General features: G+C 44.3%; 1 protein-coding gene across 1 annotated transcript in view; it reads left to right on the forward strand.

Annotated features, from left to right (window-relative positions):
- ATP1A3 (ATPase Na+/K+ transporting subunit alpha 3) overlaps positions 1-16127 on the forward strand; it is a 94560-nt gene that overhangs the window by 62054 nt on the left and 16379 nt on the right. The window contains exons 5-14 of the mRNA XM_056542938.1: positions 353-466; positions 626-760; positions 1959-2076; positions 4571-4839; positions 5843-6041; positions 6149-6258; positions 6536-6670; positions 11083-11275; positions 12627-12802; positions 14693-14829. Of these exons, the coding sequence (XP_056398913.1) occupies positions 353-466; positions 626-760; positions 1959-2076; positions 4571-4839; positions 5843-6041; positions 6149-6258; positions 6536-6670; positions 11083-11275; positions 12627-12802; positions 14693-14829 (1586 nt within the window). The remainder of the gene's footprint in view (positions 1-352; positions 467-625; positions 761-1958; positions 2077-4570; positions 4840-5842; positions 6042-6148; positions 6259-6535; positions 6671-11082; positions 11276-12626; positions 12803-14692; positions 14830-16127) is intronic.

Below are 16127 nucleotides of genomic sequence, written 5' to 3' on the forward strand. Positions count from 1 at the left end.
GAGTGGACAGTGTGATTTCACAGAAGAGTCATTGACTTGGAGTTACATTGTGTTGTTTAAGTGTTCCCTTTATTTTTTTGAGAAGTGTATAGTCAGCATTAGGCTAAAAGCTTTTGCAGAGTCAACAATGTTCAAAGAATGGCAGCTAATTGGTAAAACGTTTTTAGTCATAGATAAAATGGGTAGAGATGGAAAAACTAGAACATGAACATCTGAATTGAGCTAAATGAAACCCTAAACAGGTCAGTCATGGGTTCTGTTAATGATTCAATGATCTCATTCAGGTGAAAGAGCCTTATTAAAGTAATGATGACGTCTTTCTTGACTGTAGATGTTCTTGTTCTTCCTCTAGCTGTATCTAGGTATTGTTTTAGCGGCAGTAGTGATCATCACCGGCTGCTTCTCCTACTACCAAGAGGCCAAGAGCTCAAAGATCATGGAATCCTTCAAGAACATGGTTCCCCAGGTGAGTTTGGTGGTCTCTGTATGTTTAATCCTATCTTCATTGCTGGATTAACCAGGTTCCACTCCATGCCCACCATAACCTTTCCTACTTCTAACGCGCTCCATAGATGTTCTTATCCTTTTTATCTATGCTTACTGTTTCATTCCATTCTTCTTCTAGCAAGCTTTAATTATCCGAGAAGGTGAAAAGATGCAGCTAAATGCTGAAGAAGTTGTGGTTGGTGATCTAGTGGAGATCAAAGGTGGAGACAGAGTACCGGCTGATCTAAGGATCATTTCTGCCCATGGTTGCAAAGTGAGTGACAATACACTGTGATTAGTAGTGATATACTCTTTTTATACGTGTAGAACATCTCTTAGTTGTGATCCCTTCCAAATCGGTTCCATTCATTCCTCTGTAGACCACACTAAGGAACATTTACCAAATCTTTGTCATGGTAGTTGGAGTAATAAAGAGGTGAAAAGGAAATAGGGAAATAGGGTTTAGAAAAGCAACACGTTTCGATCCTGGACTAGGATCTTCGTCTGGATGTTCGTCAGGATCTTCGTCAGGATATCTTAGTCCAGGATCGAAACGCGTTGCTTTTCTAAATAAAATCTACTACTTATCACACCTGGGAGAAGCGCCTTTATCCAGGGAACCTATTTCCTAGTCACCTCTTCATTGCATCATGCCGGAGAGACTGCCGTTCAACGTGTTTTAATCCTGGACTGGGATCTTCGTCAGGCATCGTCGATGCCTGACGAAGATCCTAGTCCAGGATCAAAACGCGTTGCTTTTCTAAATAAAATCTACTACTTATCACATCTGGAAGAAGCGCTTTTATCCAGGGAATCTATTTCCTTTTCACCTCTTCATTGCATCATGCCGGATTGACTGCCGTTCAGTGTGTTTCGATCCTGGACTAGGATCTTCATCAGGCATCAACGATGCCTGACGAAGATCCTAGTCCAGGATTGAAACGCGTTGCTTTTCTAAAATAAAAAAACTACTACTTATCACATCTGGGAGAAGCGCCTTTATCCAAGGAACCTATTTCCCGTTTACCTCTTCATTGCATCATGCCGGATTGACTGCTGTTCATCTGGAATCACCCTGGGGCGACTCACCTATCTTCACTGTCCACACGCAACTGTAGGTGTTGTGCTCTTAACAGTATTCCATAGCCGTCCTCACTAGGGGGCACACCCTGGTCTTTTTCCTTTCTTTTTCTATGGTAGTTGTAGTAGGAAAGAGACCAGCAACAACCATAATATCTCAGATTCTGAAACTTCAATGGTGGCGATTGGCAACACCAACATTTCGATACGTCTTCATACAGGTTCCTCACCATTTTAGTTCACATCTTTCATGCATACAGCATATCATTTACAGGACCACAAATATGAACGTCTTCTGTGTCTTTGCATTTGTATTTCTTCTCCTCCTTATTTATTTCTTCTCTCTTTGTCTCCTTTTTTCCACTCTTCCTCCCGCTCCTATACTCTTTTAGGTAGATAACTCTTCCCTGACAGGTGAATCTGAGCCCCAGACTAGGTCACCCGACTGCACTCATGATAACCCTCTCGAGACACGTAACATCACTTTCTTCTCCACCAACTGTGTAGAAGGTAATTTTACTTTGCTCAGTATAACATCTATACCCTTGGGAAAGGCTGGTTAGTACTACGGTAGCCAAACACATTAGATAAAAGACAGCTGAACTTGTTGATTTCAGTGGGACTGGTCAACCATATCTCGTGTATGGAAGTGTCCGGACTTTCCTATTAGAAGCAGATGTTGGACTAAAGAAGGGTAAAGCGGGTCACCCACATAAGATAGCTGTTGGCCAAGAGAGCATCTTCCATCTCTTCTAGTTCTAAGGCCACCATACACATTAGATGGTTGGCCGGTCCCACCAAAATCAGCAGGTTGGCCCCCACATGTCTAATATGTATGATTAGCGTTAGGCTGGTAAAGGGGTACTTTGCCCCTAGACATCTTATCCCCAACCAAAGGATAGGGGATAAGATGTCTGATCGCTGGGGTCCCGCCGCTGGGAACCCCTGTGATTCTCTCCTGTAGCACCCCCTGTCATCTGGTGCACGGAGTGAGCGAGCTCCATGCCTGATGACTGGCGATGCAAGGGCCGGAGGATTGTGATGTCGCGGCCTCACCCCCTTGTGACGTCTCACCCGGCCCCCTCAATGCAAGTCTATGGGAGGGGGCTTGGCGGCCATCACACCCACTCCAATAGATTGTATTGAGGCGGCTTTTCCCTCTTTGGATAGGGGATAAGGGCCGACATTTATCATTGTCTTTAGACTGTTTTTTGTGTCTAGAAAAGGCGCAAAAAAGGCGAAAGCAGGGTTTATTTGCGCCTTTTTTGCACCTTTTGGTTTGCACATTTCTGCTGATTTTGAGTTGCAATCCACTGATTTTGGCAATACACATGATATGGAAGGGTTTTATGAACTGCACCTTTTTGTGAAAAGTCGCAAAAAAGCCGCAAAACCACTGAAAAGTCTCTAAAAAATTACACCAGCCCAGACTTAGCTTAGCTTTTTGGTGTATTTGAAGAGAGAAATTTCAGAAAATGTGACCTGCACAAAATTTATCAAATGCTCTGTGACCATTTAATATCTCTGGCGCTCCTACACATCACCAGCACACAAAAAAAGGTGTAGAAAAATGCTTCACTTATACCTACAATTATAAATGCCGCCCAAGATGTCTAGGTGGTGGAGTACCCCTTTAAGTTTTAACTATGCCAGATCCTTTTGATCTTACAGAAGAAGCAGGTGTCTGTTACCTACTCCCATCTCCCCACTGAAAACACATGCACTCTGCTGAGGGTACTTGTGTATGGGGAAGATCACGTGGAATAGCTTTTGGCTAAACGAGAGATCAGATGACACCTATCTAAACTAGATATAGGCAGAAAAAAGTGCTGAAGTAGTGTTACTTAACAGTAGTTTCGGCGAGTGATTCTCCTTTATTGTAGATCGAACAAATCAGTCAACGTGTTTCGAGATCATGCTGATCCCTTCATCAAGTCCTCCTATCTAAACCGCATGGTCACCTTAGCTCAGGTTGGACCTATGGATATCAAAAAAATGTAAAAATGTTTGCGTCACTATAAAAATACTAAATAGATTCAAACACAATGTTGTATTTAAACCTATGACAATAAGGACAACGAGTCGACAAATGTATTGTCAACTTTTAAATACTCAGAAATGTTTGGTATCATTCATAAAAATCCTCCAACATGTCATGAATGGGATTTAAAGAGGTACTCCAGACCTAAGTCATCTTATCCCCTATCCAAAGGATAGGGGATAAGATGTCTGACGTTGGGGGTCCCGCCACTGGGGACCCCCGCAATCTTGCATTCTTTGAGCTGCACGCCACACTGCCAGCTCACAAACTGCCGGGTGCCGACCACGGGGCCGGAGTATCGTGACGTCATGACTCCGCCCCATGTGACGTCACACCCCGCCCCCGCTATGCAAGTCTATGGGAGGGGGTGTGACATCAGTCACGCCCCCTCCCATAGACTTGCATAGCGGGGCGTGAAGCTACACGGGGGCAGAGTCTTGATGTCACGATATTCTGGCCCCATGGTCGGCACCCGGCAGTTTGTGAGCTTGGCCCCATGGTCGGCACCCGGCAGTGTGGCATGCAGCTCCTTGAGGTGGGTGCCGAATGCAAGATTGCGTGGGTCCCAAGTGGCGGGACCCCCGCGGTCAGACATCTTATCCCCTATCCTTTGGATAGGGGATAAGATGTCTTAGGGCCGGAGTACCCCTTTAAAGAACCCTACAATGGTTCACGCAATTCTCCATTACTCTAGATCACGAGTCACCAATAGAGTATAAGTGAAAGGCGATGTCCTTTACTGACATAAGTGATCAGACACCTACTCAAGAGATTTACGTAACTTCTATTCAGTAAGTATGGTAGCATGATCGTGGCCAACCCAATCGAGTCCCAAAGGTTGGATTACCACTAAGCACATTGTATAAAATTGGGGTCATTAGAAGACGCAATGAATGTAATATGACCATAAGACACTGGAAAAAAAAAAGGCCTGTGTGAACTCAGTGTTAACCTAACTTACAGGTACAGCCCGTGGAATAGTCATTGCCACTGGAGACCGAACAGTGATGGGTCGCATTGCCACATTGGCTTCCGGTCTAGAGGTTGGAAAGACCCCAATTGCCAAGGAAATTGAGCACTTTATCCATCTGATCACCGGAGTGGCGGTGTTCCTGGGAATCACCTTCTTCATCCTCTCTCTCATTTTGGGATACAGCTGGCTGGAGGCTGTCATCTTCCTCATCGGGATTATTGTGGCTAATGTACCAGAGGGGCTTCTGGCCACTGTCACTGTAAGTAATGGATACATATGACTTCTAGAGCTATGTCAAAGCTTATTTGCTTATGGGATATATAATATGTTGGTGACACCTAGTGGGAGTGATGGCTTTTGGGGGACCCCTTAAAGGGGTACTCCGGAAAAAAACATCTTATCCCCTATCCTTTGGATAGGGGATAAGATGTTTTTTGACGGAGTACTCCTTTAACAGGCTCTAAGTAGCCTCAGGACTTTCACAGAAGACAGCAATATCTTGTTATACAGTACAATGATATAGTGCAAGAGATGTATAACTGCATAAGGCTGAGTAATATAGACATTGACAACTTTCATTAATTATGGCATATCAAATAGATATAGTCTCATTGTCCTTGATGGGTGATGTTTCCACTGCATGCACCCGAAAGATTCCCGAAACAAAGGGGCCACATTTCTGACAGATCTGAAACAGCATCCATTCTGACTAAGTGCAGTTCTAGTATTAAAGGAGTATTCTGGCTTAATACATCTTATCCCCTATCCAAAGGGGGCCGCTGCTGGGCACCCTCGCGATCTCGGTGCAGCCCCCGGCATTCTGTGCCAGGCGCTGCCTCCGAGACCAAGACATGACGTCTTGACATGAATGGAGAGGGTGTGACGTGACATCATTTGGGGGCGTGGCTATGACATGTCACTAGGGGGCGTGGCTATGATGTCACGTCACCATCTCTGAGGCAGCGCCCGGCACAGAATCTCGGGGCTGCACCGAGATCGCGGGGGTCCCCAGCGGCGGTACCCCTGCAATCATACATCTTTTCCCTTATCCTTTGGATAGGGGATAAGATGTATAAAGCCAGAATACCTCTTTAAAACTCATTCCATCCACTTAAAGTGGACTGTGCTGCCATTCCCTCTAGTCTATAGTGTCACTGTTTTGCAAAGGTTTTGTTAGGTTCCCAATGTTCAGGCCCCCTCCAAACCAATGGCATGCCATTAAGTTAAATCACATAACACCAACTCATGGTCTTGCCTTCCAGGTATGTCTAACACTGACCGCCAAACGCATGGCTCGGAAGAACTGTCTGGTCAAGAATTTGGAAGCTGTGGAGACTCTGGGATCTACATCAACTATTTGCTCAGACAAGACTGGCACCCTTACACAGAACCGTATGACTGTGGCACATATGTGGTTTGACAACCAGATTCATGAGGCCGACACCACAGAGGACCAGTCAGGTATGGTTATCACACACAAACTAAAAACACAGGTTTGCCCCATCATGTCTTCCCAACATCATCTCACCGGCACCTTCTCCTCCCTTCTTCTACATGCCTTATTTTAGGTGCTTCATTTGACAAGAGTTCTGCCACCTGGGTAGCCTTGGCTCGCGTTGCTGCCCTGTGCAACCGTGCCGTCTTCAAAGCCGGAAATGACAACATTCCCGTACTGAAGGTGCGTGACCTTAGCACCCCGCCTGGAGCGGTCTATCATTGTGTGGATGCTCGTCTTTACATTTGTCCCGGTAACTATGTATGTGACCAGGGGTCAAGTCCTGGGAAAAAAAAGTGGGGGAACTCCTGAGCCGGAAAAGAGTACAGGAACTCAGTTCCTACGCGTTCCTGTAGGACTTGAGCCCTGTATGTGACACTGTAAACCGGCCTCGCTGTCTTCTAATGTAGATGCCTGTTAGGGGTTTTGGTTCATAACCTGATGGTTGTCTTCTTCACAGAGGGACGTGGCAGGTGATGCCTCTGAATCCGCTCTCCTGAAGTGCATCGAGTTGTCTTGTGGCTCAGTCAAGGCTATGAGAGAGAAGTACAAGAAAGTAGCTGAGATTCCGTTCAACTCCACAAACAAATATCAGGTCAGTGGTTATTTTTCTTTAAAGGGGTATTCTGGCTTTATACATATTATCCCCTATCCAAAGATAGGAGGTAAGAGGTATGACCGAAGGGATTCCGCAGCTGGGGACCCCCGCGATCTCGGTGCAGAGTCAGGGACGTGATGTCACGGTCACGCCCCCTCATTACATCACACCACGCCCCCTCCATTCATGTCTATGGGAGGGGGCGTGACAACGACACGCCCCCTCCCATAGACATGAATGGAGGGGGCGTGGCGTGACATCATGTCCCCCTCTCGGAAGCAGCGCACGGCACAGAATGCCAGGAGCTCCACCGAGATCGGGGGTGTCCCCAGCAGCGGGACCCCTGCGATCATACATCTTATCCCCTATCCTTTGGATAGGGGATAAGCTGTATAAACCTGGAAAACCCCTTTAAGTAAATAAAGGAAATAATTCTACATTCCTGGCTAAAATGAACATTATCCAGTCTTTAGCTGAAAATATAAGCATGTGATCAGATTTTAGAAAAATGGAGAGAAACCTGTCCAATGTTAACACTGATCTTTATTTTGGACTGGACTTCCCCTTTAACACGGCACCCAGTTGTCTCATACCTTAGCCCCATGATTCTCCGCGTGCCTCCTTCATGCCGCTCACCCTCCTCTACCACCTTTCTCTCTAGAGATTAGTCCCAGCTGCTACAACATCCTATCCTGATCCTTCTTAACATTCATTTCATAATAACATAAAAGCTTTTTAACTCTACCTCTCTGGCCTGCTACGCCTGACTGTACATTGCGTGCCTACATTACCCTAATCGCTGCTCAACGGCAGGAGAGAGAAAAGTAGGCGCGGGCTCTAAATATAGCGTTCAGATACCAGCAGACATGTTCCATTTTATTGATGAAAAAGATCTATCATTGCTTCTATGCCTGGTTCACATTGGGAAATTTAATTCAAATGGGCAAACATAAAGAAAGCCCCCGGAGTGTACAGCATGGGAGAGGAGGGGGCACATGACAGGGGGTGTAGGAAGCGGCAGAGTAGGAGTTAAAGGGGTTATCCAGGAAAAATTTATATATATATATATATATATATATATATATATATATATATATATATATATATATATATATATATCAACTGACTCCAGAAAGTTAAACAGATTTGTAAATTACTTCTATTAAAAAATCTTGATCCTTTCAATAAATATCAGCTGCTGAAGTTGAGTTGTTGTTTTCTGTCTGGCAACAGTGCTCTCTGCTGACATCTCTGCTTGTCTCGGGAACTGCACAGAGTAGAAGAGGTTTGCTATGGGGATTTGCTTCTACTCTGGACAGTTCCCGAGACAGGTGTCATCAGAGAGCACTTAAGACAGAAAAAAACAACTCAACTTCATCAGCTCATAAGTGCTGAAAGGAATAAGATTTTTAAATGGAAGTAATTTACAAATCTGTTTAACTTTCTGGAGCCAGTTGATCTCTAAAAAAAAATAACCTCTTTAATAATAAAGAGTTAAAGGGGTGGGAGGTAAGGGGTTAAAAGATAGGAGGAGCAAGGATGGCACAGGCAAAGGAAGAAGAGGAACTGGAAGGGGAGGAGCCATTCGCCAAGAAGAATCGAGTCCTGCCCGCCCGCCCTGAGGTTGAGAGGTTTGGGGGCTTGGGGGGATTCTTTTATCACAGCGGCGTGAGCTGAAGGGGGATTTGGAGGCATGCTGGGACAATGGTGGAGGCCCGGTCATAATGGCCGGGGTGGGAGCTGGGTTGGTAACCAGCTAATTATGGGGGTCCCTAGCGGAAGGGACAGAGTGGTCTCCGAAGCTGGTGCCCTTGGGTCAGGTGATGGTTGACCAAGGGCAAAGTAGGAGAGAGTGCCTAGACGAGAAGGTCCCTTCAGGTCCCCTCCAGCATGTCGCCAGCAGGGAGTAGGGTTAGTTGCAATTATGAAGGTTATTTATAATGGTATGGGAGGGTATGTTAATCCTGATTAATGTGTTATATTTTTGTTATTTATTTTGTTACGTTATTTATGAAGAGAGAGAGAGTAAAAGATGTTATATATTTGTTACTTGTTTGATATTAAAATTGTTGGTCCGCTGTGGCCTTTGCACCATACAAAATTAGTCTGTATTTATTGGGGGGGAGGGTTGTTGAAAGAAGTGGGGGATGGGGTGCAAGGGTAGCGTACCTCTACTCTCCCGTAGTCAAGTAAAATAGATGCCCATGGGTTCCTGTGCCCGATGATATTTACTTGTGGAACCCACCGGCATGATAGGTGTGGTAGTGCAGGTGATCTGGGAGTGGTCTCCAGGGAAGCAGATGGTAGTGTTACGTGGCGCGGTGGTGTAGCTGAACTCTGAACACCAGTCTAACATGAAAACTACTTGAACATGTTACTGAATCTTCTGTGCAAATCTAAATGCCATACATTATTTGGCACGGAGTGAAATGTTACTTTAGAGCAGATGAACGGATATTTGGTCACTGTCCCTTTAAAAGTTGCTTTCTCAGCAGAAATACTAAGTGGGAGGATTCTAGTGTGCTTTTTTGCATGTGTGAGTGAATTTACTAGTGTAGATACAGGTTACATTTAAATTAGCTTGTACTGTGGAGGGTTTGTGCTTTTTTTCTCTCACTAATTTATGCGAACAAAAACACCTGGTTTGTAAACGGGAAACTTCTGTGACACGTTGAGCCACAATGCACAGATCTGTGACCGATCTTTGACTATTGAAAAAATTTACATACGTAGAGGGACCCTTGTACGGCTTATTCTCCTCTGCCTAGTAAAATACTCCTTCTTGGAACTGAAGCGTTTTGCCGTCACAGTGTGGACAGAAAGGTAACTTGCTTGTAGCAGGCTTTATACAGTGATCCCTCAACTTACTATGGCCTCAACATACAATATTTTCAACATACAATGGTCTTTTCTGGACCATCGTAGGTTGAAACCAGACTCAACATACAATGTACAGGCAGTCCAGATCTGTGAAACGCGTCAATGGCTGGAAGAACCGACCAATCAGAATGGACATTCACTGGTAAAACCCCTGTATTACTGAAGTGCATGCACTGACTGGTGTCTAGTAGCGCCTCCTACAGTACAGGGAGAAATTACATGTTCTGTACTCTTTACCTGTACCAAGGTTAGCTGCTCCTTTGGACCCCAGGTGAGGGCGGCTCCATTACTTTTTTTTAGGACATTGTGTGTACCCCGAAGAATCTCCTGTCCTCTACATAGACCAGTGTTTCCCAAGAAGGGTGGCCCCAGCTGTTGCAAAACTACAACTCCCAGCATGCCCGGACAGCCAACGGCTGTCCGGGCATGCTGGGAGTTACAGTTTTGCAACAGCTGGAGGCTCCCTGCTTGGGAAACACTGACACAGACAGGGATTACAGCTCCCAGCAGATCTTTATTACTTTTATATGTAAGGATTTGCTTTATCTATATTAGTTATCTACTTATTTATGTTTAATCCTCACTTTTTCCTATTTTTGGATGACATTTTGGTGCCTTTAGAACCCATTACCAGGTTTCCATAGAGTTCTGGTTTCAACATACAATGGTCGTCCTAGAACCAATTAATATTGTAACTTGAGGAACAACTGTATTGAGCAGGTTGCAGGGCAGAATTAAACATAGGAGTAACACTTTGGCCTAGGTGTGTGTATACTAGGGCTAGGAGATGTTGCTCTGGCAAAAGCCAGACTTAGATTTGACTAAAAATCTAGCTCAGGAGCTTGGCTGGTCGATGCACACTCTTTGCAGTACTTAAAGGGGTACTCCACTGGAAAACATGATTTTTTAAATCAACAGGTGCCAGAAAGTTAAACAGATTTGTAAATTACTTCTATTGAATAATCTTAATCCTTCCAGTACTTATCATCTGCTGTATGCTCCACAGGAAGTTCTTTTCTTTTCTTGAATTTCCTTTCTGTCTGACCACAGTGCTATCTGAGGACATCTCTCTCCATTTTAGGAACTGTCCAGAGTAGGAGCAAATCCCCATAGAAAACCTATCCTGCTCTGGACAGTTTCTAAAATGGACAGAGGCGTCAGCAGAGAGCACTGTGGTCAGACAGAAAGGAACTTCCTGTGGAGCATACAGCAGCTGATAAGTACTGGAAGGATTAAGATTTTTTAATAGAAGTAATTTACAAATCTGTTTAACTTTCTGGCCCCAGTTGATTTAAAAAAAAAAAATGTTTTACAGTGGAGTACCCCTTTAACCAAACTGGCTGGGAAACATCATGTGACCAAGGCATCATTCATCTAACACAAAGCATATACAGATTTTTTACGTTTTTACCCTACCTGACACGTTTTACTAGTTTATGGTAACAAATGTAACCCACTTGTAATATGTCGAAAAAATAATAAGGTGGTGCACTAAACTGAGCTTCTTTATACCCTTTCTTCCTCCCCAGCTGTCCATCCATGAGACTGAAGACCCCAATGATAACCGCTACCTGCTTGTAATGAAGGGGGCTCCAGAGAGGATTCTGGATGTCTGCTCCACTATCTTAATCCAGGGCAAAGAGCAACCATTGGATGAGGAGCTGAAAGAGGCTTTCCAAAATGCATACTTGGAGCTGGGAGGACTCGGAGAGAGAGTATTGGGTAAGAAAAAGTAAAATTATTTGTATATGTTATTTATCAGGGCTTCATAAACTTTTTTGTGGGGTCTCACTGGTGAGAACATGGTGATACCGGGCCTCACTTTGGCTGCACTACTGAGACATTCTGGGGACAACATGTCCTCTTCACTCAGTCTAGTGCATGTCTTCTCAACCGGTGGTACGCGTACCCCTAGGGGTAAGCCACTGGTTGTGCGGGGGTACGCAATGCGCTGACAAATACCGGCCATGCATTGACCAGTATTTGTCAGTGCATTGTGGGGAATGGCCGCGGCAGCTCTCAGTAAAGTATCCCGGCCGCGGCTACTTTACGGGAGCTGTGTGGTTGCTGGGGAGACGTGTGATGTCCCCTGATGTCGCGCGGAGGCGGCGCATAGCACAGGAGGACGTCACCCTTCTGTGCGGCGCCGAACGGGAATCTGGGAGCAGTCCCCGAAAAAGCCGGGTAATGTTAAAAAAAAATTTTTTTTTTAAACTAAGTGTATGGGAGGGAGGGATGTAATATATATGAGCCCAGGGGGATCGGAGGGGGGATAGGTGGGGGGAGATAAATAATGGCACAAGGGCATTAAGATGGAGGGGGAGAGTGGGATAATGGCAAAAGGGGATCAAAGGGAGGGGGGAATTATGGCACAGGGGGATTAAGATGGAGTGGGGGCTAATGATTATCCCCCCCCCCCCCCCTCTATCTTTATCCCCTTGTGCCATTTTTCCCCCCTCCCTCTGATCCCCTTTTGCCATATCGGATAATAATGGCACAAGGGGATTAAGATGGTGGCGGAATAATGGCACAAGGGGATTAAGATGGAGGAGGAATAATGGCACAAGGGGATTAAGATGGAGGAGGAATAATGGCACAAGGGGATTAAGATGGTGGCGGAATAATGGCACAAGGGGATTAAGATGGTGGCGGAATAATGGCACAAGGGGATTAAGATGGTGGCGGAATAATGGCACAAGGGGATTAAGATGGTGGCGGAATAATGGCACAAGGGGATTAAGATGGTGGCGGAATAATGGCACAAGGGGATTAAGATGGTGGCGGAATAATGGCACAAGGGGATTAAGATGGAGGAGGAATAATGGCACAAGGGGATTAAGTGTCGCATTAGTATAAAGGTAAGCACGCGCCTTTTGTCCGCGGGTACCCCTCGCATTGTACGTTCCGTGCAAATTTACTCACGAGGGGTACCCGCGGACATAGTTTCAGCCTTTTGGGGATGCAGTCGCCAAAAAGGTTGAGAACCACTGGTCTAGTGCACACTTGTCATATAGAACCTGTGTTTTGTTACAATGGTCTTGTAATGTATTTCTCTCCGTGTCCCTCTCTCCAGGATTCTGTCATTACTATTTCCCAGAGGAACTGCATCCCAAGGGTTTTGCTTTCGATACCGAAGACCTTAACTTCAGTACTGAGAACCTTTGCTTTGTAGGACTCATGTCCATGATTGACCCACCCAGAGCAGCTGTACCAGACGCAGTGGGCAAATGCAGAAGTGCGGGTATCAAGGTGAGAGGGGGTTCATAAAAGGGTTAAAGGGGTACTCCGGTGGAAAACATTTTTTTTTTTTAATCAACTGGTGCCAGAAAGTGAAACAGATTCATAAATTACTTCTATTAAAAAAATCTTTATCCTTCCAGTACTTATTAGCGGCTGTATATTACAGAGAAAATTCTTTTGTTTTTGGATTTCTTTTTTGTCTTGTCCACAGTGTTCTCTGCTGACACCTCTGTCTGTATCAGGAACTGTCCAGAGCAGCATAGGTTTGCTATAGGTATCTGCTTCTGTTCTGGACAGTTCCTGATACGGACAGAGATGTCAGCAGAGAGAGCACCGTGGACAGAAAAAAAAAAAAAAGAAATCCAAAAAGAAAACAACTTTCTCTGCAGTACATAGCAGCTAATAAGTACTGGAAGGATAAAGATTTTTTAATAGAAGTAATTTACAAATCTGTTTAACTTTCTGGCACCAGTTGATTAAAAAAAAAAATGTTTTCCACCGGAGTACCCCTTTAAATCCTGATAAAAATATCTTCAGATGGATCATAGATTAACTACAGAATTGGTGGGGGGAAAAGTAATGGCCGATACAGGCAAAACTCTAGTGACAGAACTTCCTAAAGGTTCACAAAGGTGCTGCACAGTTTTTGGATACACATGGGGGGAGATTTATCAAAACCTGTGCAGAGGAAAAGTTGCCCAGTTGCCCATAGCAACCAATCAGATCGCTTCTTTCATTTTGCAGAGGCCTTGTTGAAAGTGAAAGAAGAGATCTGATTGGTTGCTATGGGCAACTGGGCAATGTGGTTCCCATCAAAGTATAAAAAGATGTCTACACATTTACTTGGTTACCTACATCTACTTTGGAACTAAGGTCGCCACCTGGACGGTATTTTGGCCACCCTGCCGGTATTTTTATATAAAAAATACTGGCAATGCAATGGCCGGTATTTATCCATCCAATCATCCAACTCCCGGAATGTTGCACCAAAACTTATACCAGTGTTTCCCAACCAGAGCACCTCCAGCAGTTGCAAAACTACAACTCCCAGCATGCCCGGACAGCCGTTGGCTGTCCGGGCATGCTGGGAGTTGTAGTTTTGCAACAGCTGGAGGCACCCCTGGTTGGGAAACACTGACCTATAGCATATACTACTATATAGTCCAACATGCTGGGAGTTGTAGTTTTGCAACAGCTGGAGGCACCATGGTTGGGAAACACTGACCTATACTATATACTACTATATAGTCCAACATGCTGGGAGTTGTAGTTTTGAAACAGCTGGAGGCACCCCTGGTTGGGATACACTGACCTATAACTATATACTACTATATAGTCCAACATGCTGGGAGTTGTAGTTTTGCAACAGCTGGAGGCACCATGGTTGGGAAACACTGACCTATACTATATACTACTATATAGTCCAACATGCTGGGAGTTGTAGTTTTGAAACAGCTGGAGGCACCCCTGGTTGGGATACACTGACCTACACTATATATACTACTATATAGTCCAACATGCTGGGAGTTGTAGTTTTGAAACAGCTGGAGGCACCCCTGGTTGGGAAACACTGAACTATACTACAGTTTATACTACTATATAGTCCAACATGCTGGGAGTTGTAGTTTTTTATTTGGGGCAGCTGCTGAGCCACAGGCTGTATCAGGGCATGCTGGGAGTTGTAGTTAGTAACTAACTGCAACTCCCGAATTCAATAAAAAAAAGCGATCAAAAAGACACATCAAAACAAAAATGGTCCTGTTAAAAACTACAGATCGGGGCACAAAAAATGACCCTCATACAGGCCTGTATAAGGAGAAATAAAAAAGATTTAGTTTTTTTTTGCAGGAAAGGTGGCGACCCTATTTGGAACCTAATATGTTTTTGTTTTCCCACTAGGTAATCATGGTGACTGGTGATCATCCGATCACAGCCAAAGCTATTGCCAAGGGAGTGGGCATCATCTCGGAGGGTAATGAGACTGTGGAGGACATTGCAGCCAGACTCAACATCCCCGTCTCCCAGGTTAATCCCAGGTAAAGCAATTCAAAAAGGAACCAATGGGACTTTGTGTTTTTTTTGAGGATTATAGGTTCGGGAAGCCGAGGTCTACACAGCTGTTGAGTTTAAAGGGATACTCCACTGGAAAACATTTTTTTATTTTTTTTAAATCAACTGGTGCCAAAAAGTTAAACAGATTTGTAAATCACTTCTATTAAAAAATCTTAATCCTTCCAGTACTTATTAGCTGCTATTTGCTCCACAGGAAGTTCTTTTCTTTTTGATTCTTAACAGTAGAAAATGCGCCTTCGGCACTGCGGTAGTATGGAAAAACCGATCCCTGGGCGAAAGTGGTTCTTGCTTATAGATAATGGCGGTGCTCAGGCTGTAAGTGATACGCAGCAGGGGTAATCCTATGAAGAAAAGAAAAGCCGGTCACTCACCATAGTCCATCTTCTGGCTTTTATTGCAGCATGTAATACTCACAAATACACAAAGGGAGAGGGTTTGTACAAAGGCTTTTCTTTTTGAATTTCCTTTCTGTCTGACCACAGTGCTCTCTGCTGTCACCTCTGTCCATTTTAGGAACTGTCCAGAGTAAGAGAAAATCCCCATAGTAAACCTCTCCTGCTCTGGACAGTTCCTAAAATGGACAGAGGTGTCAGCAGAGAGCACTGTGGTCAGACAGAAAGGAAATTCAAAAAGAATAGAACTTCCTGTGGAGCATACAGCAGCTGATAAGTACTGGAAGGGGCTGTATACTAAAGAGAAATCCAAAAAAGAAATGCATTTCCTCTGATGTCATGACCACAGTGCTCTCTGCTGACCTCTGCTGTCCATTTTAGGAACTGTCCAGAGCAGCATATGTTTGCTATGGGGATTTTCTCCTGCTCTGGACATTTACTAAAATGGACAACAGAGGTCAGCAGAGAGCACTGTGGTCATGATGTCAGCAGAGAGAACTGTGGTTATGACATCAGAGGAAAAGCATTTCTTTTTTGGATTTCTCTTTAGTATACAGCCCCTAAAAAGTACTGGAAGGATTGAGATTTTTTTTAATAGAAGTGATTTACAAATCTGTTTAACTTTCTGGCACCAGTTGATTTAAAAAAAAAAAAAAAAAAATATATATATATATAATTACGTTTTTCGGTGGAGTACCCCTTTAATAATAAGCTAACACTGATGGAACTTTTTGATCTCTGTTAAGTTTCCTTTTCTAACCAAAAAAGAAAATAGTGAGTATTGTGCTAGAAAAACAAATAAACACCTCTAAGTCCTGAAGGGACATAGACATAACCACTTTGACGATGCTGCAGAAGTTTAGATCTCA

This window comes from Hyla sarda, chromosome 10 (genome assembly GCF_029499605.1).
Source record: "Hyla sarda isolate aHylSar1 chromosome 10, aHylSar1.hap1, whole genome shotgun sequence".
Taxonomy (NCBI): Eukaryota; Metazoa; Chordata; class Amphibia; order Anura; family Hylidae; genus Hyla; species Hyla sarda.